This window comes from Ciconia boyciana, chromosome 9, assembly GCF_034638445.1.
Source record: "Ciconia boyciana chromosome 9, ASM3463844v1, whole genome shotgun sequence".
Taxonomy (NCBI): Eukaryota; Metazoa; Chordata; class Aves; order Ciconiiformes; family Ciconiidae; genus Ciconia; species Ciconia boyciana.
Window position 1 is genome coordinate 17,647,260 of NC_132942.1, and position 26,087 is coordinate 17,673,346.

Consider the following 26,087-nt stretch of genomic DNA (forward strand, 5'->3'; position numbering starts at 1 on the left):
GACACAGCCAGGACAGTTGATCCAAACTGACCAAAGGGCTATTCCACACCATATGACGTCATGCTCAGTATATAAAGCTGGGGAAGAAGAAGGAAGGGGGGACATTCGCAGTGATGGCATTTGTCTTCCCAAGTAACCATTACACGTGATGGAGCCCTGCTTTCCTGGAGATGGCTGAACACCTGCCTGCCCATGGGAAGGAGTGAATGAATTCCTTGCTTTGCTTTGCTTGCGTGTGTGGCTTTTGCTTTCCCTATTAAACTGTCTTTATCTCAACTCACAAGTTTTCTCACTTTTACTCTTCTGATTCTCTCCCCCATCCCACCGGGGGGGGGGGGGCGGCGAGCGAGCGGCTGTGGTGCTCAGTGTGGTGCTCAGTTGCTGGCTGGAGTTAAACCATGACATCCATCAGCACTTACAGTCAGTCATCTGTTAAGGTAAAGTTTTCTTGAATAATGCTATAAACAGAATTTCAAATCTGATTTGGATTTAACTGCTTCAATTAAATGAGGATCTATTGTTAGCTCCATAGCAGATCTATAGAATTAAAGCACAAAAAAATCCAAGAGAGTTTAATCAGTTTAATGTTTGTATAGTTGTGAAGAGCTGGTAAAGAAAGGACTGGTCAAGAAAACAAGTCTAAGTAGGCTATAGAATTTAAAGTTCCTAAAATTAAAATTTGGGTATGATTTTCATAGGTATGCAGGCTATAAGCATACAGATAGATAAAAGGGCCCAAGGCAATACAGCCTCTAAAGAAGGATATTTGAAATCTAAAAATGAATTTTCCTTTTGCTGCCAATACTTCTTCAAAAGAAAAGACACAGGAAAAGCAAAAATATTTCAGGATTCCTGTTTGTGTCCTTCACAAGTCCACTAAACTCCTTATGGCATGGATGCAACAAAAGGAAATGGCCATAGACAAGCCAGCTGCATTTACGTTATTTCCCTTCTGAAGTTCTTCTTACTATCTGTCATCTTGTCATTTCAGATTTTTTGTTACACAGCAGCACTAGTTCACCATGTTAATTATATTTTTCTCTAAGAGATAAAAATCATCAACTCAATTATACATTTTGCTATAAAAAACCAACACTAACAATGTGGAAGCTATGATAGGAACATGATTAACAAATATTACTATGCTTTTTGTGCCTGATGTAATGGAATGACAGCCTCAATGATTATGGTAGTTAAAATTTGGCATGCCATTAGCCTGCAGAACTTTATTTTAGAGTCTCAGACTATGGGTTCGGGGGAGAGAGGAGACAGGGGACAGACTTAGGACCCAGCAGTTTACAGAGAAATTAAGTGCTTTTTTCAAATAAGCATCTCATTGGCCTCTAGCCTTTTAAGAGCAGCAAATAGACCAATGTTACAATTAGAATAGAATGGTTATGGTGTATAAATGAACAGCTTAAATGTCACAGGCTGCTAAAATAAATTTTGCAATGACTAAATAAACTAAACAATCTCATTTGCACTGACACCGAATTACGGCACCCTAAGTAGTGTGCTTTATTACTTCCTCACCTATCCAATTGCCTTTGCAGCAGTTCTTTTCCACCAGCAAAATGTTAGTTATTTGTAAAAAATATTAATGGATTTTAAGATAAATCTGACAGGATTTACCAGTTTAAAAACTGTGGTGACTTTAAATCATTTTAAGTATAGCAGACATGAAATTATTGATCAATAAACAAAACACTACAAGTATTGCAGATCTGTGGATATATTATGACCTTTTGTGGTTTAATTAAATAACCCATTGGAACTTCTTACAATGCTGGGACATCTGAAATCAAGTACTACTACATGAGCTATAGTTTTCACTAGACTCCCAGTAATACAATCTCAGAAAGATACCTAAAGCTGATGTATTGCTCCTGATTGCTGTTTGCGTCCTCATATTAGAATACACTTGAGTGTGCATAGTCCTGCAGAGAGATATGGGCAAGTCAATCACAAGTGACTATCTGCAAAGTTAACATTCCTTATTGATAGCAAATATTCCACTAATGGAGAAAAATTTGTACAAATGTGTTTATTCTACAGGAATGTGCAACAAATGGTTTATGCAAATATTTCCATCTATGGTTGTTCAACAGCTTTTTGCTGAGCACAGCATTAAGTATTTATGATTAGTGACTTGAGCCCCTGATTGATGATGTTAATAACATCAAGTTCATGGTATGCAAAAATTTGCTAGTCGTGAATATTCATTATTTGATTCAAGTTCACTGTTCTGCTGAACATTCCCAAACAGTAAATTTATCTGTTAAAAATTCATGGCACATAAGCACAACTGTTCTGTAGGCAAAGTCAACACCAATTTGTTTACAAACAAATATTGAGGAATAAAAAAGGAAATATCCAATTGCAGTGAAAGGAAGGTCTGGCCTAATGAACGAAGCCTACTTCATTCTACAAACCTATGCTGCATGTTTCAAAATATATCAGTAAAGTAACACCATTGAAAATCAGACCTTACTTCACATTGTCTTATCCTAAAAACACTAATATTGCAATTATTTAATTAACAATAATAGCACCAAAATTGTATGGAATACTTCTAAACAAAATAGAAGAAAGTAGAACAAAGAAGCAGGCTCACCTGTAACAACTGAGGTTTAATAGGTAGATTTGTTCTTCTGAAGGATTAATAAAACAGAATCTGTGAGACAGCTTAAGTCCTTTCAAAACTATGACAAAGTTGTTTTTCTCTCAGGGAAATTTATTCCATCTAAGTCTTCCATAGGAGGGATTGAAAAAGTTAGAGTTTGAACATCTCCTATGCCCTGTGCCCACTCTGAGCCTTTCTTTGAACATCTTTCTTCAGCCTTGTCAACACAGGCATTTTCTCCTAAAAGCCACCAGAACTTAACTTTCTGACTATTGTACCATAAGGAAAGCTGTTAGCGTGTGTTTGGTTCTCTGGGTTTGTATACTATTTGCTCTTCCAAAACAGGCTAAAGACTAAAAAAGTAATGCTACTAGAAAGTCTTAAAAGATGTAGTGCTTCTACAGTTCAAATGGCATCTATGCATAGTAGTCTCATTAAAGCCAATTCCACAATCTGTATCAGCAGTCTGAAAGGTGCATACGAAGTGACAGTTAAAAATAGGTCCAGAGTAATACAGTGAACTTATAAATACATTCAAGCATAAAAATGAAGAGGAAGACAAGTTATTTAAGTGACAGGATACCACCTGTACAAGGTTAAAAGATTGATAATGGTCACGATCAATTGTAAGCTTATTAAGAGAGTATAGTTCTGGAATGGCCTTCTAAACAGGTTATCCATTAAGGAATCTGAACTGTTTCATGATGAAATTTGATAAAGTTATGGAAGGGATAGGAATAGTTTAAGACTATGCTTTGAGTCCCTGGGGTTTGATTTGCTGGTATTTGAAAAGGAGTTTTAAACACAACTTGATTTTGTTTGATTGCACGTTTGTCTTTGCTTCCCCCCCTCCCTGCATCCTTCCGCACCTAACATAGGACTTTTCCTGCCTCTGCACAAAAGCTGGTCTCTTCAGGAAGAGGAGGAAGATGAGATTCACTTCAATCAGAAGCATTACAGATTGACACAGCTATTCAGAGGATGTCGGGCAGAATGTGACATTTCTCCTGATAATGACACCCGAGAGGTCCAGCCTGGTCACGAGCTCACCCAATGGACAGATCTGGAGTCAGGAAACACTTTTTTCCAGATGAGTGGGCAACGGCCAAAGGGTGAGGCATTATCCCCTTCCCAGAGCCACCCCGGAATTCCTTGGACCAAATTCTTTGGCATTTGGGACACGCGAAGGAATGCAGGGCAATAGCGACCTTTCTTGCCTTACTGCTGGGACAGGCTGAGGTTGCTGCCTTTGGTCTTTTGCAAGAGACCTCTGGTACATTCAAGCTCTTTATGGTATCTGGAACTTATAGAATAAAATTCTTAAGGATCTTCTGACCTAAACATTTGCCTGGAATGATGAAGAATTAATTCAATGAACCAGGAGATCACTTCAGTTTTGGTACAGGGTGTCCGTGCCCAGGTGCTGGGAGCAGGGCTCCTGCAGGGGCCTCTGTGAGGAGAGGCTAGGGCTGTCCCGCGCCAGGCACAGCCTGTTCCAGCCAGTTCCACAGCAGCCCTGCTGCAGGACACAGCTGAGCCTGTCAGTGAAGCTGGGGGTGCCTCTGTGAAGGCGTATTTGAGAAAAGGCAAAAAGGTGCCAGGCAGTAAGGAGTGAGGAAAAAAGTGTAAGAAACAGCCCTGCAAGCAGCAAAGTCAGAGAATAAGGAGGGGGAGGAGGTGGTGGAGCAGATCGTGTTTTCTCCCCAGCCCTGTTGAGGAGGGAGAGTAAGAGCAGCTGGGTGGGTGTCTGGCAACTGGCTATGGTCCACACACCACAGTTTTAATGCAACTATATAACATCACTAAATTTCACTGTCAATAAAACAGAAATTCACATGAACCTGATATTGACTGTATGCAACTTCGTATTTGCCATTTATTCATTTATGGAATTCTGCGGTCATTTTATAAGCACCTCCATGCTTTTTTAAATCACTCTTCTTAATTGAGTATCCATAAACATGTTGCCAATCACATACATGTATCAAACAGAAAAAGTCTACGGATTTCATACAAAGGCTTGGCCACATACTCAAAGTCAACCCATGTTCCTTCATATTTAACACTGCCGCTCTCTGTGAACTAGCTCAGAACAAGGCTGTGGTACTGATCCGTGGCAGGACAGACCACCATGATGCATTTCCATTGTATACCAAAATACTACCAAAATACTAGTAATAAACAAGCCACTGTTTTTCGACATTAACATAAAAACTAATCACATTATTATTCTTACAGCAGCAGTTCAAAAGCTCAATGGCTGAATAATTATACTCCAACCCACCATCATTAAATAAGCATTAAAGAGCTACACATACTGCTTTGGGGAAAAGAGAATTCCAGAACAAAGGTAATTATACTGAAAAGGTAAGACATCATTTTTGGACAGTAAGACTAAATTTGCTGTAATTTAAAGTCAATTTTCAGCTTTAGTTTTCAAAGAAATATTAAGTGCCTTAATAAATACCTATTTACATCTCAGATTTGCAAGATTGTCCCCCAAATAAAAAACACCATATGTGGCATCTTACATATAAAGCAATTCAGGAAGTAAATTCTTACAGTATGAAACAACATAACTGCTAGTGCTAGAGCAAATTTAAATTTGTAATAAGAAACTTAACAGAAACAGAAAACAAACAAACTCTGATAAACAACGGTTAGTATCTCTCCAAACCTCCTATAGATTTTCATCTGAGGAACAACTAACAAATGCATAGTATTGAAATGTTTCTTTAGACTAGATACGTTAGTTTGTGGTAGCAAATTATAACAGGAGGTAAAAATTCTATCAGAGTTCCACAAAAAGTTTCTAAGACCAAATTTAAAGCACAATTTTTACCAAAAGGCTTTAAAAGTCATACAACGCTGAAAGTCCTGCACAGACTCCATTGCAAGAGCACTTATTGGGTCTGTTGATGGTCACAAAAAGCATGAATCAACTTAACAGTGAAAAAAAAGACATTATTTGTCTAATATGGCTCACAGGTCACTGTTTTGGAAAGAGGTCGAAGTTAGATGAAATGGTTTAGCTCACTTCTAAAAGCAATAAGACAGCTGTACAATGAGGATGTCCCGCACGGCAGAAAGTGACCATTCACACACGCTCACACAGAGAGAAAAAGGCCTCCTCCTCCCACTTTGTTTATGCTGCTTCCTGTGACCATTAAAACTAAAGGCCATTAGCAGACCTTCTCTGCATGAGCTGGTATGGACTGCATGGAGAGAAACTGCTCTGCTCCCTCAGGAGCAATTGCTACTGCCTAGCACTAGCAAAATCTGCATCATTAGCAAATAGTCCTCCCCTCCTTTAGTTTCCAGGGAGCACCAATCTTCTGTGCTGGCAGTACCTCCATGTCCCATGTTGAAAGCAGCAGACCTGCTGCTAGTTATGCAGATATAGTATTGCACAGTCTTTTAAATAGGAGCAGATGGGGGGGAGTTCTTCTCCCCACACAGTTTTGCTTTGGCATCCTCTGAATGTTCTCATTAAGATACTAAGTTTGAGGAGTGCTATTTTATTAGTTACTCCTTGTTGGTTGTCTCCTCAACAATATGCTATGAAGTTATTAGGAGAAAAATGAAGCAAGACAATCTACTGAGTTTTGTGGTCTGGGCCAGAGAGTAACAGCTATGTTTTAAGACTGTTTGACCTCACCTAAACAAATAAATCTGCTTCCTCATTAGGGCTTCCAATCTGCAGTAAGCAGCAGAAAGCTAACATATTTTCCTTTTTATTATACCTCAGCTGCAGTCTCACCATATGAATCAGAAACTCTAGATCTTCAACCGAGATTTGGATCAATCCACTATTTTCTTAAAATCAGTTTATTTAGCCAGAAATCACTAGACACTTGGCTCTGGTAATGATTTCCTTCTTGCATCAATTTCAGACTGAATTTTATCTTATTTAATCCAAATGATGCATTTTGATTTTCTTCAGGTTCTTGTAGATCCTCTGAATGGGAATTAAGGATCAAGAATCAGAGAAAATGGTTTCTAATGAAAAAGAGAATGATGTATGGATGCAACTTCCCTCTCTACAATGCTTGTTTCATTATTAAAGAAAACTATCATAGAAAAGTACTTAAAAATCACATATTTTACACTTAAACTTTGCTAAATTTCACATCGCAAGACATGCAGGACAAATCAGCTCCAAATTACTGTCAGGATTTTAGAATCTGGTGTTTCTTACATGAGAAAAGCATGAATTCATTAACTGTTAGAAATGACAGTCTCTGGTGTATTCTAAGAAATCTCATCCAATCTTCATACTCCATTGTAAATGCTGTTCACTGTAAAGTACCTCAAGCTACTGGCCAAAACTATAACAAATCTGTATCAACCTGCACCTTCAGAGTCAACACCAAGTCCTAACGTACTGCCTCAGAATCAGCAGCAACAGTACAAGAGAAAAATCAAGTTCCTCCCACCACCCACTGAAATGAACCCACAGTCTCTGCCTGCTTATCTACCAGATAGTCTCCTCTGCAAGCAACCAGTTGAGAACTGATGACATTTGAGCTGTTCTGACAGCAGCTAGCTGAGGACAGCAGTGCCTGAAGTATACTACACATCACAGTATGAGATACAATGCATCTGCTTTATTCTTAGATGTGCAATTCAGATGCATATTTATTTTCTCATGTATATACTTAGGAAAAACAGAATGATTCATCATTGTAAAAAAATACAAGTGGGGTCACCCAGTGGGTCCTGCACAGGGCACTGAAAAGACCAAGGCGATGCTGATGGTATAACTTCATGAACCCACTGTTTCAGTTTGCAAAGCTTTACAGCCACACTAACACAGGTGAGAAAACACATTATGACTTGACATAGCTGATCGATATGTAGATTAATTTCAACTTCAATAAGTAAAAAGCAGGTAGAAGAAAAATCAAAGAGTCATAATAAAACTTATATGAGAGGAAAATGAAATAAAATTACTATCCTAAGGAGGTCAGAGGAGGACGAGAGACAGACAAATAGGCAGAGAGAGAGCGTGTCTGTGTTTAGAGGCAAAGTTAGAGAAAGAGAAGCCAGTTCAACAGTGAAACATCTGAACATGGGAAGGAAGCTGGGTTTGATCCAAACAGACTGGAAGGCTCTAGGAGGTACTGAGCATAAGCCAGCACCCCCAGATGCTTCTCTGCTAGCTAAGGGAATATAAAAATAAACAGTTCCCAAGGATCAGAGTGCAGATAGTATTTCAAGTGACATTAAGTCTTTGCTTAGTGTACTGTTTTCTCTTGTCACGGCAACATGGCAGTGAATTGCAAGGTTATGGTGGAGAGAAAGGAGAAATACATCATGCTATCTATGTGCAGTGCATCAACAGGGGCACTCATCCTCTGGTGCCACACAATTTCCCCTTCTACAACATACTGTCTTGTAGGAGACTGTCTCACCAAACACATCCCAGAGCTCAACAAGCGGTTGTGCAGGAGGAAGAGTCCATTTGGAGATTTCTTTGGGAACAGATGGCTTTAAGGCAAAGGCCCAGGAAGGCTGCTCTGTCAGGGATGGCTCTGGAGGAGAGACTCTCCTGCGAGGAGGGGACAGCTTGCTAAAGAAGCCAGCCAGAAGGCTCTGGTGGGTGACAGGACTGCCAGCAGTATGCAGCACTCTCCCCTAATGGTGAGGGGCCACCTAGTCCCAACCTTTCCCCTGCCTCCTCAGTAACACAAATCCAGTTAGACATATTTGCAAACCTACCTCCAGGCAACTGCTCACTACTTAATCCTACACAGTTACCTACAGTTCTGAGCCAAATGCTCATGGGCATGAACAAGTGAAACCTGGAATATCTTTTCTGCTGCTCACAATTTCCCTACAAGTGCCATTTGAATTAGCATTTTTATAATTTATGTGCACAAGCTGAGCAACATTTTTGAAAGACTGACTCTCAGTTTACACAGGTATGACTCAGTTTAGACAGATATACCTGCACATAACTCTGACTTCAGCAACATAATCTTGAGAGACTTTGCACCTAATGCTTGTAAACGTCACTGTACAGGACTGCTAGCATAGTGTCCAGAAGGAATCAAGCAATTCGGGTTCCAGTTATAGCACTTCTCTATCAGTGTTTCACTTTTTCTTTTCCAGCTTACACTATTACTTGGTATGTAGCGTTCAAAATTTGTTTCCAAAGGAACATTTTTCATAAAATTATAAAAGAAAATATTTTTGCATAGGGTTCAAAGAATAACCACAAGTCAGTTTTTCAAGTATGTTTTTCTTCTTTCCCCAAATTATTTGATTCTACCCTTTCTGCTTTGAAGCATGCAACAGCACAAGTTTTGAACTGGAATGCTCTGATGAAGCCCATTTTACAGTGGAGGAAAAGGTGGGTTTTCTTTTGCTGTGATGAGATTCCCACTGCCATAAAAACACAAGTGCTTGAAATACTGAGCCTATACTTAAACGAGTAGTTCGCTACATTGTATTTATTTCAGCTCTTCATAACTGTGATGCAAAGGTGGCTTTCACTGCCAGCTTCAGGCTAGTTACAGTGATTCATGTAAGCTTAAAGGAGCATCAGGGTGTCTGAGCAAGAGATAGACTGGTGGAACCGCACTCTGACCTCCCAGAAACATGAACAGAGACAGCTACCGGAAAAAGCCCCTCATCAAAGGGATTCAGTATCCTCCCCCCACCAGGATGTAGGCAGGGACTTAAGCGGAAGCAGCGAGTGGAAGCAAGTCCGCAAACAGGGCAGCAAGTGAACGCCCTCCTTGCCCACCACACCTCCCCAGGTGCCTCTGCACAATAGATATAAGGCTCTAGAGGTGGAGGACCAGTCAGTGGACAATGAGGATGTCAATCCATCTACACCAGAGGAGCGGCCAAGACCAGAAAGACATAGCCCCCATATTCCTACAACCTCCACAAGGAAGAAAAGACGCGTCATAGTTGTAGGAGACTCCCTGCTGAGGGGAACAGAGGGTCCAATATGTCGGGCAGACCCTTCTCATATGGAAATCTGCTGCCTCCCAGGAGCCCGGGTTAGAGATATCACTAGGAAACTTCCTAGCCTGGTACAGCCCTCCAAATACTACCCATTACTGCTCTTCTACGTGGGAGGTGATGAAGTTGCAGTACGTGGCCCAAGGGAGATTAAAAGAGACTTCAGGGCTTTAGTGAGGGAATCTGGGGCACAGGTGATTTTTTCCTCCCTCCTTCCAGTTGTGAGCAGTGACACTGGAAGGAACAGGCGGACCCAGTCTATTAATACATGGCTCCGTGGCTGGTGTTAACATCACAGTTTTGGGTTTTTTGACAATGGGGTGGCCTACACGGCACCAGGCTTGATGGTGTCAAATGGGAGCTACCTTTCTCAAAGGGGAAAGAGGGTCTTTGCCCAGGAGCTTGTGGGGCTCATTGACAGGCCTTTAAACGAGATGTGAAGGGGGAGGGAGAACATATCAGGCTTGCCTGTGGCAAGCCGCGGGAGGACACGCAATGGTTAGAGGGATGGGGTGCTAGTATGGGCCCTCAACCTGTTGCCCAGGGGTGTGCTGGGGACACTGCACCACAATCAAAGTCTTGCAGAGATGAGCTGGTGGCTCCTGAGGTAGTAGAAGCCAACAAGGAAACGTCTGTGGAACACCTTAAGGGAAACAAGGGGTGTTCCACTAGGAAGGTGACATGGCCGACAGCCCAGATGAAGTGTCTCTACACAAATGCATGCAGCATGGGCAACAAACAGGAGGAGTTGGAAGCTACCGTGCTGCTAGAAAGCTATGACCTGCTTGCCATTACTGAAACCTGATGGGACAAGTCCCATGACTGGAGTGTGGCTATTGATGGCTACAGGCTATTCAGAAGGGACAGGCGGGGAAGAAGGGGCGAAGGTGTTAACCTCTATATCAAGAAATGGATAGAGTGTGAAGAGTTATCCCTGAAGAATAGCCATGAACAGGTTGAAAGCTTAGGGGTAAGAATTAGAGACCAAGGCAACAAAGGGAACCTTGTGGTTGGTGTCTACTACAGGCCGCCTGATCAGGGAGAGCCTACTGATGAAGCCTTCTTCTTCCAGCTACAGGAGGCTTCACGCTCGCAAGCTCTTGTCCTACTGGGGGACTTCAACCACCCTGACATCTGCTGGAAAAGTAGCACGGCAAGCTGTAGGCAATCCAGGAGACTCCTGGAGTGCAGAAGTCTCCCAGAAGATAACTTCTTAACCCAGGTAATAGACACCCCTACCCGAGGGGATGCAATACTGGACCTGATGGTCACCAATGCAAGTGAGCTCATCAGTGACATCAAGATTGGAGGCAGCCTAGGCTGCAGTGATCACGCATTGGTGGAGTTCACAGTCCTGAGGGATATGGGACAGGTGAGGAGTATAGTCAGGACCCTAAATTTTAGGAAAGCAAAATTCCAGCTCTTCAAGGAGTTAGTTGGTCGGACCCCCTGGGAAATGGTCCTCAGGGACAGGGGAGCAGAACAGAGCTGGCAGATCTTTAAGGATGCTCTCCATAAAGCGCAAGAGCTCTCAGTCCCCAGATGTAGGAAATCAGGCAAGGAAGGGAAGAGACCGGCATGGCTGAGTTGAGACATGCTGGTCAAACTACAGAACAAGAGGGAACTGCACAGGCAGTGGAAGCAGGGACGGGTAACCTGGGAAGAGTATAGGGATGCTGCCCGCTTGTGTAGGGATGGGGTCAGGAAGGCCAAGGTGCAGCTGGAGCTGAACTTGGCAAGGGATGCAAAGAATAACAAGAAGGGCTTCTACAGGTACATCAACCAGAAAAGGAAAGTTAAAGAAAGCATACTTCCACTGATGAACAAGAGTGGTGACCTAGTATCAACAGACAAGGAGAAGGCTGAGGTACTCAACAACTTTTTTGCTTCAGCCTTCTCTGGCAACCGCTATCCTCACCCCTCCTGAGTCAACATGTTGGGGACCAGGGGGGTAAAGCCCCTCCCACTGTAAGGGAAGATCAGGTTCGTGACCACCTGAGGAACCTGAACATATATAAGTCTACGGGACCTGATGAGATGCATCCCAGAGTCCTGAGGGAATTGGCTGATGTAGCTGCCAAGCCACTCTCCATGATATTTGAAAAGTCATGGCAGTCAGGTGAAGTCCCTGGTGACTGGAAGAAAGGAAACATTGTGCCCATCTTTAAAAAGGGTAGAAAGGATGACCCTGGGAACTACCGACCCGTCAGCCTCACCTTTGTGCCTGGGAAGATCATGGAACAGATCCTCCTAGAAGCTATGCTAGACCACATGGAGGACAGGGAGGTGATTCAAGACAGCCAACATGGCTTCACCAAGGGCAAGTCCTGCCTGACCAACCTAGTGGCTTTCTACAAGGGAGTTACCACATCAGTGGACAAGGGAAAAAACAATGGATGTCATCTATCTGGACTTCTGTAAAGCCTTTGACACGGTCCCCCACAACATCCTTCTCTCTAAAGTGGAGAGATACGGATTTGATGGGTGGACTGTTCAGTGGATAAGGAATTGGTTGGATGGTCGCATCCAGAGGGTAGCGCTCAATGGCTCAATGTCCAGATGGAGATCAGTGACAAGAGGTGTCCCTCAGGGGTCCGTACAGGGACCAGTGCTGTTCAATATTTTCATCAATGACACTGACAGCGAGATCGAGTGCACCCTCAGCAAGTTTGCAGATGACACCAAGCTGAGTGGTGCAGTTGACACGCCAGAAGGATGGGATATCATCCAGAGGGACCTGGACAAGCTGGAGAAGTGGGCCCATGTGAACCTCATGAGGTTCAACATGGCCAAGTGCAGGGTCCTACACCTGGGTCAAGGCAATCCTTGGTTTCAATACAGGCTGGGGGACGATGTGATCAAGAGCAGCCCTGCAGAAAAGGACTTGGGGGTACTGATGGACAAAAAGCTGGGCATGAGCCAACAATGTGCACTCACAGCCCAGAAGGCCAACCGTATCCTGGGCTGCATCAAAAGAAGCGTGGCCAGCAGGTCGAGGGAGGAGATTCTGCCCCCCTACTCTGCTCTGGTGAGACCTCACCTGGAGTACTGCGTCCAGCTCTGGAGCCCTCAGCACAAGAAGGACATGGAGCTGTTGGAGCAGGTCCAGAGGAGGGCTATGAAAATGATCCGAGGGCTGGAGCACCTCTCCTACAAGGACAGGCTGAGAGAGTTGGGGTTGTTCAGCCTGGAGAAGAGAAGGCTGCGGGGAGACCTTATAGCAGCCTTCCAGTACCTATAGGAAAGACAGGGACAGACTTTTTAGCAAGGCCTGTTGTGACAGGACAAGGAACAATGGTTTTAAACTAAGGGAGAGCAGATTTAGACTGGATTTAAGAAAGAAATTTTTTACAATGAGTGTGGTGAGGCACTGGAACAGGTTGCCCAGAAAGGTAGTGGAGGCCCCATCCCTGGAAACATTTGAGGTCAGGTTGGATGGGGCTCTGAGCAACCTGATCTAGTTAAAGATGTGCCTGCTCTTGCAGGGGGGTTGGACTAGATGACCTGTAAAGGTCCCTTCCAATCCAAAGCATTCTGTGATTCTATATTGTATAAAATTCCTTTGCAGAGGGACAAGTTCAGTTCACTATTCACCTCCTGTCCTAGTTTGACTTCAAACATGAACAAATTATGCTGTAAAATCAGGAATAAGAACTGTAATAAGGAGCAGGGAAGATTTATATCCTCTTTAAACTAGCTGTCCATGTAGGTTTTTGTTGAACTAGCACGTACTAAGCCGAGTTCTCTGCTAAATCCTCCACTAAAATGAGCTCTTCAAATGCATTTCTTTTTCAGTATATTTCATTTCCGAAATGAAGGTTAGGGGATACAGTTGATGGACTGTCTCACTGGAAGCTTCTTTCCTTTAATTTTTATTAATTTATGTTTTAAAAAAAGGCAGGCCAATCTTGAGAGTTCTCTTACATGTTCTTGGTCCAACAGGCAACTGTTAAAAACCTTTTCTCTTTTGGAAGTGATATTCTGCAAAGAAAACTCCGTTTAGATGAGTTCTGTCCACGTTACATTTCTCATTCAGCAATTATTATCTCTTCTCCTTATTTAAACAGCTCTTTTTCCTTCAGTTCACTATATCATAAATCCAAATAGCTGAACTCATGCCCTATGTGAAACTTCATTTCATAAGAAAAAAATGCTGTGGTTACCTCTTTGGTAAAATTAGATTCTGCTGATAGCTTAATTCATTTATCCATTTCTTTTAGATTTCTAAACTTTTCTTTTAGTTAAACTTCCGATGTAATTTATCAGATATTCTGGGCATCATCAAATCTCCACAACTACATAGAAGCTGCTCAGCACTCTTGAAAATCATGTCACAAAAATCACTGGTGCACAACTTCATTTTCCATGTACTCATAACACTTCCTGCAAACCTCCAGGGCTGGACATTAATTTACCATCCATGATATAGTTAAGGGAATCAAACCCTTCTCCTCTAAGTACAACCGTTTCTCTCTTTCTTTGTCACATGTAAATGCAACTATAGAAAAAAGGCATTCCTATAAACATTTCTAGCACGAGCACTTTTACTGTATTTCCATCAGTCAACCCATGTACCAAGAGGATAAAGCTTTAGGGCTCACAGGCTGTGAGAGATAAAGAACACAATACAACAAGACTCACAGTCTATCAAGATTGGGACTCACATCCACTTCATAACAAGCTCCCTGTGTTACTTACCCTTTGGTCTGCAAAACCATCTCCAAACTTGTGTCTGGTATCTTCCTTTTTTTTTTTTCACAGCATACACACTGCCATGCCTCTCCTGTGCCAGACCTCTTCCTTTCAGCCAAATTCAGAGATTTTTTTTTCCAATTTTTCTATTTTTCTCTCTTTCTTTCTTTCTTTTTCTTCTTCTTTTAAGAAAATGCATTTCTATCACAAAAAAGCCAAGTGCAGTTCCAGAGACTTGATGAATAGGCCCAACATATAGACGCATGGTTTGTGAGTTGGCCATGTATCATCAGCCTCATTTATCAATGTGGAAACTTGTAGAACAGCAAAATGCACTGGCTCCATAAGAATCCTGTTTCAGTCCCTGGGATAAATCTGCTCCTCATGTTCTATAGTCCAATCATTTATCAACAGACTCAGATTAGCATTTTCTATTTCCTTTCTTTCGTATTCCAGTCAGCTGTAGAGCTCTTCCCTTGAGAAATACCAAATTATCCACACTTAATTGATTTCTTATGTTTATATCATTGGCAATGCTAAAGTAGAAAAAATAATTTGAGAACTGAAATGTTAACTGGAATCCAATAATTCTTATAAAGCTGAAAAAATTAACAATTTGATCTACTCCCATACAGTTTAGCAATGATAAAAACAAACAGGACTGCTACAGAATGGCATTCAAACACAACATCATAATTTTCCACTCACTGTTTTTATGTGACTATCAATATAAAACCACCAGCTGATAGATAAATGAATAATTGGCATCATTACCAGAGCAGACAAAGTCCTTCTTCTGAACCTCCGCCACAAGAAAACCCCGCAGGTTTACGGGTGCCAAACAGAAGGTGAACTGCCCGATAGTGCGCCTCTGCCGCAGCCAGTCAGACAGCCAAGCCAGGTGGCAGTCGCAGTGCAGGAAGTTGGAGTGAAGCCGCCTACAAAAGACAGAACAACCCTAAAGTAATTAGTAATTTTTTTAACAGAAGACACAAACCAGAGCAATCAAGTACAAGTCTGTCTGGCTCTTCACTACAATTTAAGTAGGATCATTGCAGGTTATTGGTTACAGCTGAGTCAGGTCTTGACTGTCTACATTGCCATATAATATACAAATGTCCACATATAAATTAGTGCTATTATTTATAATGTCTTGGAAGAATGAAGTTAAATAATTACCTGCCTACAGGTAATCATGAGCTGGCCATTACAGAGAAAAGAACGTGCAGAATTTAAGATTCCTCCAACTAATCACTTTGCCTGTGATTTCACATCGTAAGTAACTGCACGAATGTGATATCTTTGAGTGAATTCAAAGGATGGCTTGTACAAACACGAGGACCAGGCTGAAAAACAGGATGATAGGTGATTCTTCCCTCTTCTTTGGGGGGAGGGGTGAGACAAGGGGGACGACAGACAGGGGGGGGGGGGGGGTCAGACAGACAGACAGAACCCCACACGCCAGAGGCTATTGATACTTTGTATGTTCCTGTGTTGCCTGTACAAATTCACTAATCCTCTTTTTACTGTGGCAATTTAATGCAAGTATGCAAGTTCTAGACAGGAATTCTCAACTCATGATGAAGAAGGGGACCACAACAGGGTCCTGACACACAGCAATACTGGGGCCGTTCTCTGTAATGGAAGATCTAGACAAACAGCTCCCTTCCCAGCCTGCTTCATGCCTGGCACTAGAGACTTGCAGGAGCATTATCACACTGTGGGGGGAAGTCTGCAAAATGATGATGTGTTCAGGGAGCAAATCCGGTAATTTTAATAGCTACCAAACTTTAGGTCAAAACAAAAGCCCAAGACATTAATTATTTCATTCCTTGTAATGAGTCATGCATTTGCAGTGTTATACCAAAGCTGAAATGATAAAACAGATTGAAAATCCTGTCAGAAATGGTTAGACAAAGCATCATTCACTAATATTACAGGCATTACATTTAAAAAAACCCACACAATTGGTGTGCACAGGATTTAGCCTTGTCCATCCACTAAAGAAATTAACTGTCTGTCTGTGAGATCTTTATATTGCACAGCAGCAGTGCAGGTCAGCAGTGGCGCCCAGGCTGACAGTCCCCAGATTTGTATGTCTGGGGTGGGCAGTCACAGCAAAAAACCACAAATCTGGAACTGAGATTTTATCCTGTAGAGATGGAAGACGTTACTCTCCTGGGAGCACTGTAAAACGTAATTGTTCTAGAAGGATGGCTAGAAGACCTTTTTTTTAGGGATTATGAAGCTATTTAATTGACACTGCGGTTAAGTTAGATTTCTACTAAAATGTTTTGTTATTATGAACCATTAATCTGCCTGGAACACTTTTTGTTGATTGAAAGAACAGATAAATTCATTTACAAATAAAAGAGAACAAATATCATCTAGCCAGAAATCATCCTAAGTAAGACTTTGTTTTAACTTAGAGAGTAAGCATTTCATTTAAATCCTCGAAGTATTATCCCTTCCCACCACAGCAGTCAACAACTATATTCAGAATCATCTTCCTTCAGGAACTGAAACAGAGCTCATCCCATGCCCATTCCCTGCATCCCCTGTATGGATGTAGGCAGGCAGGAGTAATAAAACCACAATTTCACAAAAAGGGGCAGCTTTGCACTTCTGTGAGTTGGTTTTTTTCTCACTAAACTCGTATAACTGGTTTCTGGGTTTTCCCATTTTAGTAGTGCAAACTGTAACCTCTTTGCCAGCTTGCCTGCCTCAGCAGAGCCCTACCTTGTCATTTGTTCAAGTTTTCCTGTGAACAATGAAAAGCACTGAAGTGGTTTGGTACATTTTCAGTTTACCCGTAAATAAAAAAATTAAAAGAAATTATGCAATTACCTATCTCAGCAGTCACTCACACATGCAGAGACGACAGGACACTTACCATTAAGCAAATAGGTATGGGGGACATGCTTTGACATAAATAAAGCTGTTTCAAGCAAAGGAAAGCAGATCAATAAAAACTAATTCCTGTCACTTCCAATCAAGGCTAAAAGATCAATGAAACTTAGCAACAGAAGACAGTTAAATAAAAAAGGTTAGCACAGAAGAGCTGATTTTTTTTAAGAATTCTTCAAGAGTTTCAAATCTTACTAGCACTGTTCTCTTCCCCCTCCCCCGAGACATCACGTTCAAGTTGAATATGCTCTTTATTTTTCCTTCTCTGTTCTTCTTAAATGAGCAGATTGTTTTGAGAGCCATGAGGAAAAAGCTATTTATCCACAGAGCTATCACAGCAGATGCAGATGCGGCACAAGCAGCCCCAAAAGTCCTGCTAATGGATCTCACTAGCGTGTGAAAGAGACACATAGGAAAAAGACTATCCACGCCGCAGCAGGCCTCAGCTGGATGGGAAAAAGGGCTTGTCCCTACTTAAGTAACATTCAGACCAGGGATTCCCTACAAGAGCTTCTGAAAAAAAGCACATCTAAGTGTGAAGCTATTTGAGAAGGTGTACAAACTTCACCAAAGTATAATGAACATCATTCATGATCCATTAGGACTGAATTTGCATCAACAACCAAGAGATTAAATAGTAGATCTTATTCAGTCATTATGCCTCAGACAGTTTCTCCTTTCGTGCAAACTGTTCATTGAGGTTGTATATTAATGCAGGAGAAACAGGTTATCAAGTGAAATAAAGCTCAGGAAAGTAGAGAGAACATTAACTTTTCCCCCAAAATAATATCTTTATATAAATACTTTACATAAGTGAACAAAAACTGATCAGTTTTACATGTGCTCAGGCGTACATTAACTGTTAGGGTATTACTATCAATTTACACAAAACTTGGTTAAATCAAAACAGTATTAGCCTAAATTCTGAACAGAAGATGTTCAGAAAATATTGAGTAATATGTAGCTACGCAAACTTGTTTTATGAATAATTCTAGTGAATAAAGTATTAATTGTGAAAAGTGCTAAGATGACTTGGGGATAGAGGAAGAATTTTTAATATGAAGGAGCAGCAGAAGAAATTATGAAATACTATTTGATTCCTGTATTTATCTTATATTAATTGCTATTTTGATGACTTTTCTGCCTCTGTTGAAACAGATGGAAGGAAATATAGAAAACTAAACCATTTTACTGTATTTCCACCTGTCTATGCCGGATTTTTTAATTCCTATATTGAACTGCTAAGAAGGGTACTGCGTGTTATTTGGCAGTCTTTGGAGACTGAAACATGCCACTTGATATTGATGAAACTACCTTTACAGAACATGAGGTGAATGAATACGATGCAAGTTTGCAAAGGTGCCCTTTTAGCCATAGATCGTAAATTAAATTTCCAGCAAATCCTTTTAGAGTGGGTCAGCATTCATGTTCTATAAAATGTGGCTCTCAGAATTCAATATAAAAGCTTCCCTTTATAAATCCTATTTATGACTTCCTTCCCTTTTTTTTTTTTTTTCCCTTTTTTTTTTCCCCCTTAATTACAGCAGAGGGGGATTAGTCAGTGTATGTCTCCAGGGAGCTATATACAAAGCCATCTCCGAAATTAAACTAAAAGGAAAATGGCAGAAGGCACTGAGCTCTGGTAACAGACAAGACTGACTGATCTGAAGAAGCCAGGCAAATTCTCTGGACCACTGTGACTGAATGAGAAAAGGCAAAACTCCAGGAACCTTAACCCTACACCCTTATCTTTATCCATTCTCTTCTAAAAGACAAACATCTAATTTCCATTTAATTACTTACATTAAGATCTATGAATGTCACCATTTAATGAAGAATGTAAATTTAAATCAGAGGTTATCTTACATAGATTGACATGAGTAAGAGCCATTTTTCTTCAGTTCTGCTAACTTATTTAATGTAATTTAACACAGGCATATGTAGCATCCTTGAAGCATTTTATTTTTTCAGTGCCATAGAAAATTTTCAGGCTAGCTGCTATTTCTCCTTCTTTGCTTTTAGGACTAAACACATCTTGGTTGAGTTTGAGATTTTGGAGGAAAAAACAGAGACACCTTGTTTAAATATGAGTTTTCTTGAAGTTGTGTATTCCCTAAAGGAATTTAAAGGAATAATTTATTTAAAGAAAATGTTTTTTGTAGGTTATGGCTAAATTATACAAAAGCACACAGTCTAATTTCACGGTCTTTGTATTTTGGTCTACTAAAGCTGATCAGAGCTTTTCCAGTGGAATGATGCCCAGCTATAGAAAAATGGATTTGACGTAAGAGAAGCTTTTATAAAAAATGCATCAGAATCAGTGACATTTTGTTTCAGAAAGTATCTGGAAAAGAAGCTTTTTTCAAGTTGTCTAAAAAATTTCTTGTTTCAGAAATTAGTATTCTGAATTTGAAACGAAGAAATAGGATTTAAACACAGGATATTAACAAAATTAAATAACTTGATCCATCAGAGCAGTTTTCACAATTTTTATGATATTCCAGCTTGGAACACATTTCACATTATGGATCTTCCCATGGGAAAATATGCCAGTTTCATTTCTGGGTAAAATCAAAATCTTAATAAAACTGAATCTTACTTAACCCTGGGTAAATCCAGTGAACTCAGTGCCAGGGCTCTGAGGACACCAGCTGTCTTCACAGCCCCGCCTGGCCTCACCAGGGGCTCGTAGGGCTCCCCCAGCCCTGCTGTGGCCCAGGACTCCAATACAGCCCAGCCCAGGGCTCTCAGCCCCTGCCCCAGCACCGCCATAGCAGTGCGGGTCTCCAGCCCTGCTCCAGCCCCCCCTGCCTGGCCATGGGCCCCCTTTGAGCTGGTCCCCACCCATAGGCTGATCCCGGCCTGGCCTCAGCTGTCGCCATCCCCACAGAAGTGCCTGAGGCTGCCCCGCTGTGGGGGTCCCTGTGGGACAGGCCCAGCTGCAAGGCCCTGCCCTGCCCACCATGGCCCTCACAGGGTCAGGCTTGTTCAGTGACCATCTTCCTCAAGAGAGTAGGGTGAATTGTTCACATCGGGAAGAGACTGAAATAAGATTATCACAAGATGACAAATATCCAAAGAGTTGGCTTACACCATCACTATTATTATTATTATTATATTCGAAGATATTACTCACAGAGTCCTGATCTTTGGCATGTGATTGAAACTGGTAACAGGAATGCGGGTGATGTTGTTATTGTTGAGAGTACTGTTAGGAGAAAAAAAAAAGAGAGAAAAGAGAATGATAGATTGATCAATTATTTACATTTCTTCACCAACACACTATTTACAGAAACAAGCTGCTAAAATGTTTGGTAATAAATCTGCCAGGCTGTGAGCAGTAAGACATGCTGACCGATACCTCAGACAATTTGTGACATAACATGAAACATATTGTTAGGGCAACCAACAGCTGCATAAGAATGGATGAAGGTTACTATTTACCATGTCTGAGTACCAAGGAGTACAGGAGATGAGTTTTTATCGACTACTGGAATGGATCTAGACTTTTTGGTTAAGCCGCCACTTTGTTTGAAAACCTGGCACAACTTGAGTGGAGGAATATCAAACTCACACACCGCAATATGAAAGCTTTGCACTTAAAGCGGTCACTCTCACACAAAGAAAGAGCTGTTGACTCTCACAGGCTTGTTACCACAGACAGCTTACATGGACAGACAGCTCAAATTGCCCTTTTGAAAACACATAGATGGATGGGTACCCTTTCTTTGGTTTCCTTACGAAAAAATATATGGGTATTGGAATGGATCGTAATAAAACATGTCATGACCCAGACATGTAAGGATTTCTGCTGCTCTATCAAAGCAGAGCTTAAAGAGAAAATGATCTCAGCTGCTGGTAGGGACCCCCTTAGTGCTTCTTATGAAAAATGAACTGACTCGATTATCATCAGCTGAGTGTGCTGCTCCCATTTATGTAGCTCCTAATTATATCAATGACTCTCTAGCAAATTAGAAGCTATAAAGTTTATCAAGATGGCACAGGAAATGGAAAGCACTCCAACAGGGCATAATTACCATGCTCCAAGTGCACCAAATCTGCAAATACAGTAGCCCAGTTTGTCATGAGAATTGATGGGGCCAGTGATGACTCCACGTCCCAGCGTGGCCAGTCCTGCTGCTGGCTCCAGCTGCCTATTTGAAACGTGTGGTGCCCACAACACCACGGCATGGAGCAACCTCTGCTTTGTACAAGGGGCACAGCACTCCACAGGATCACTTTGGTAGAAGATAGTGCTTTCATAAATTTGTGTATGTGTTGAAGAAAATACCTGCTGAAGCAACCTAAAAGCACATTACCCGTCCCTGAACTATTTAGTTGTTCCAATGTTACGTATTTACATAGGACATTTAATCAAAAGCTCTTGAAGAGTTTTGCAGAAGTTAACTAGCCCTCTTGGTCATCTGCCAGTTTAAAAACATTTTTACCATTCTGCCTAGAAATCCCATCACAAAACCATCATCTACAACATCAGCAGATTAACACTAAATTAGGTTATACCCTATTAAGACTGTTTTTCTGGTACACGGGAAGACACATACACATACTGGCAAAGCCAGGAGGTTGCAGAGTAACATGGCTACGCGCAGGCACACTCAGGAGAGGTGTGGGAGCAGGCTCTGACACTGGCAGCGGTGTGTTTGTGTTGCTGCTGCACTGCATCCCAGCAGGACAGAACGTGACCACTTTGTTACTAGGATCATAGCTGGTATTTCAGCATAGTGCTGCACCAGATGGATGCACTATCGATCTGGAACGAGCTTGGGTGCTGACATACCCATGACAGCAAACTGCACCAACAGAGCAAAATTACCCTTCCTTTCCAAATCTGTGAGCAGAGTGAGTTATGTCAGTAAAAGCAAAGTTTTGGAAATCTGGAATCTGCATGTGAGATCTGTTGCCAGAAATCTGTGTCAGTCAAGTCACACACATTCACACACCAGGCTGATAAGAGTTGTAGGTTTTATTGCATCATGGCTTATAGTATAATATATAGTATTAATCCCAGATCCTTTGGAAAACTTGATGCTGCCAAAAATTGGGCAAGAAACGCATATCTAAGTATTGGGATCAATGGGTATACAAAATTATGGGTTTGTGTTTTCAGTTTCTCAATATGCAAAGACTCAAATGCAGTCTATTATAAATTTACTGGATAAGATGAACAGGGAAATACTGTTAACTTCAAAAGTAAACCTGAAAGTAAGCTCTTACAGCTATCAGCCATGTCATTTCATCAGCTGTGCATCACAACCTGCACATGCCACTCCCTTTCTGTGGCTTCAGTGCTGGAAGTGAACACAATGAGTATCAGTGTACATCTATAGGGCTGAAAAGCTCTAACTTTGAATTCCTGCTAATGTCACGATGACAACACAAATATCCCACTGTGGCAGTTTATATGGTGCAAAATGAACCTCTCTGTCATACAATTGCTACTGCTTGATTACCTTATTTAGCCAGTGATGCAAACCAAAGTCTTTTGTGGACAGTTAGCCAAAACAAGCATGTACAACAATTTCAGAAAGTGAACAAAACCTCTTATAAGGGTGCATACCTATATACACCAACACACCCACCCCTCAATATCTATATTTACTTGCTATTTGCATTTGCACATGCATGTTGGGAAGTTCAAACAGGGCTCATAAATGGAATTTCTAATTGCACCACCATTTTTTTCTGTAAACATAAAAATATAATTCATGCTCTGTGTCAGTTGCATGTTACATAAAAATGAGCTATGCACTTGGTTGGAAGATTTTAGGTATACACTGATAAATAAAAGCCACATGTAAAGTCAGCTCACAAAAATTAAATCACATACATAGCTGATGTCTGAATAGGTCACACATGGCACTATAGGAGTCAATGGAAGCCGTAGGAATTCAAGGGAGACTTTATATTGATTTCACAAGGACGTGGATTGGATTCAGGCAGAACAGGACGTGACAGCGAGCTTCCTTCTGCGCTAACTGAGGGTAGAGAACACATCCCTGTCTCCCAGTGCAATTCTTCATCTGGATGTGGAAAGGTCAGCCTTTACTGTCTGATTTGATGATTCAAAAATATTTTTAAACTCCTTAAAATATTTCTGTTTAACAGACAAAGCATTACTCCAATCACACTGTATTTCTACTCACAAAATATCAGATGAGAGTGGCTCAGGTTTTGCCCCTAACAAGCAAAGGTTTCCCATAATTCATCAACAAATATATAACCCTCCTTCTAAGAGTCCTAAGTCAGTACTGAATTAATATACTCCTTAAACACAAATTTCAGGGATAACTCTAGCAGATAGCTATTGTGCAAATGACTTAGTAGCATACTATTTCATTTATATTTAAATGTTAACCATAATGAAGGCAATAAAACATCTATGATAACAGCAATTATTTCAGAACAAAGATGGCGAAACGCTGCAAAGGGCACTAATTGACAGTGAACTGTCTGCATTACAGCTCAGTTGTAGCTACAGGAATTTAACCCTGCTGCTCTGGTTGTGCAGAGCACACAGCTGTCATGCAGTAGGAACTCTTTGGCTTTCGAATGGGGATGTTTTCAGGTAGAGGTGTGCTCTAGAGTCATTCTGCAAAGCTTTCTGTCATGCACATGAAGCCTTCCCAGCAATGATTTTTAAGAGTATGTGTCCTGACAGGAGTAAGCACACAATACAGTGGCATTTTTAACACATGAAGAGAAAAAGTAAATTCTGCTCCAGTCATCTGCTAGCTGCTCCAAGGCCCCAGTCTCATTTTGATCCAGCTAAGATTCAAATCCATAGAAACAGATGCACAAATACAGGGAAGCTGTGAGAAAAAGAAAACTTCCAGAATCTTCTGACTCCTCCAACATCATATGGGGAAACTTGTATTCCGCTGGGTTCTCACCAGCCTTATACCTCCCACCTCTTCCAGAACCCAATATACCCGTGTTCCTTGAAAAAGCACTGTCCTCTCATTTACAAGTCCTCTCCCTGTAAACTACTCACATCCAAAAGGCTGAATCAGGACACTGAGGTTATAGACAATATTATTTATGCCAGCAAACTTGCCACCTTGGGCCGTGATCCTTGTCAGATCTTGCAAGCTAAGCAGAAGCAGACTGCAGCAGTCCTAAGGATCCTCCAAGGACTACTTGGAAGAAACATAACGTGGGATCAGCAATCTTCGAGGTGGTACATCCTCCACCGGTATGAACTGTCATAGTCCCACTGACTTCAATTTACAATCCCAGAGGAACTGCTCTACTAACTCACTCTGCCAGTTGCCCAGACTGGTTAGAGGCACGCATGGAGCTGCTTTCTTCCTTCTGAAGAATAAAGCTGATTTATAGCCCTTACTAATCAGAATTTTTTTAGAGGAAAGAATGCTCACTCTGCAATCCTGTCACGATTTGAAAACAATTATCTATTTCCTTCCTCAAACTTTTTGTGCAAATTTTTAAAAAAATTGCATTTCTGTTCTCTTCTGACTCCAAATTCATGTACACTACTGTAGTTCCCTGACAAAGAGTTGTTAATTCCAGACTCAATGTAATTACATTAAAATCATTAACCTGTAGAAATGACTGTCATGTGTGTGTTTTATTAAATAATATTTATGCATTATTCTTTACTCCTTTCTCCACCCTCTTGAATAGGAATACAGGTGTTCAGGACTAGATGAGAGTCAGAAAAAAATTATACTCCTAATGCTAGAAGAAATCACACAACTTTTTTGGAAGATACTTTGGATAAAAAAAGGAAAGGATTTAAATTTTGAACCCTACTAATAATACAAGTATTTTATTTTAAAAACTCAGGAACTTTAAGCATCCTTTCATGTTCCTTGGACTAATTCTGAGAGCAGAAATCCCAGGCTGTCAGATCAAACACTCTCAATTCTGTAAATTACAGAGTACAGAAAGATTTTGTTTCTCTTACTTGGAATTCAATTAATGATATAATTAAGAACATATAATGAATATCAGAATGCCTGGTGACTTATTCTTCTGAAATAATAATAGTTCCATTACAATATATCTATCCGTTCTGTTCCAGTTAAGTACTAGACATGAACCAAAAGGATCTTCTGGCAATGATGTCAGAAAAAGTTATGCAACATAACAGAATTATCTGAAATATTAACTATTTAATTTCTTCAATTAGTACTTCAATAAGTACATTATACAATAGTAACTGTCTTAATGTTTTCCAGTCACATTTCAAGTGGGAACATACGTAGGAGGGTTGGGTTTTTTGTTAAACACATAACACTGTTTGATGACAATACCACCTGCTACATCCCAGCTTAAAAAAAGTTATGGTATCCTATTTTATCATTGGCAAAAGGAAAAACCACTATGCAAATGTCCATTTTTCTAAGTACAAGGCATTTTCATAATGTACATAGATTACTAGCTGTGCATCAGTACAATACCCACAGTGATGCTTCTTGTTTACAATCTGAATGGATTAAAATGAAAGGGGAAAGGGAGAACATGTTGTATGCTGAAGATGTCCTTTGTTTTTTGATAGTAACAGAGACTGATTTTCTTTCACATTCCATTTCTGCAGCTGATTAACACAAACAGCTAATCAAATTGAGAAATCATATGGTAGATTAAATTTTTGATTAACACTTTTCCCCAAGCCTTAATAAGCATCTACCATAGTTACTAGAGGTCTGCTGTGCTGGTCATTCAGGTTTTTGATACACACCGGGCTGCTTTTGTGTCACATTTGGCTAATCACAGGACATTGCAGCATTTGCAAAATTCTCAGTTAGAAAGAAATATTCAGACCCATTTACTGACAGGTAAACGGAGAAGGAGATTTGAAAAGGCACCAGCTCATTTATTATATTTCTGCTTTTGAATGCTTTTTACG

General features: G+C 40.9%; 1 protein-coding gene across 2 annotated transcripts in view; it reads right to left on the reverse strand.

Annotated features, from left to right (window-relative positions):
* The window catches only part of SLIT3 (slit guidance ligand 3), a 538,149-nt gene that overhangs the window by 191,920 nt on the left and 320,142 nt on the right, over positions 1-26,087 (reverse strand). For both annotated transcript variants that reach the window (XM_072873643.1, XM_072873644.1), the window contains 2 exons: positions 20,334-20,405; positions 15,065-15,228 (listed from right to left, as the gene is read on the reverse strand). In XM_072873643.1, the coding sequence (XP_072729744.1) occupies positions 15,065-15,228; positions 20,334-20,405 (236 nt within the window). The remainder of the gene's footprint in view (positions 1-15,064; positions 15,229-20,333; positions 20,406-26,087) is intronic.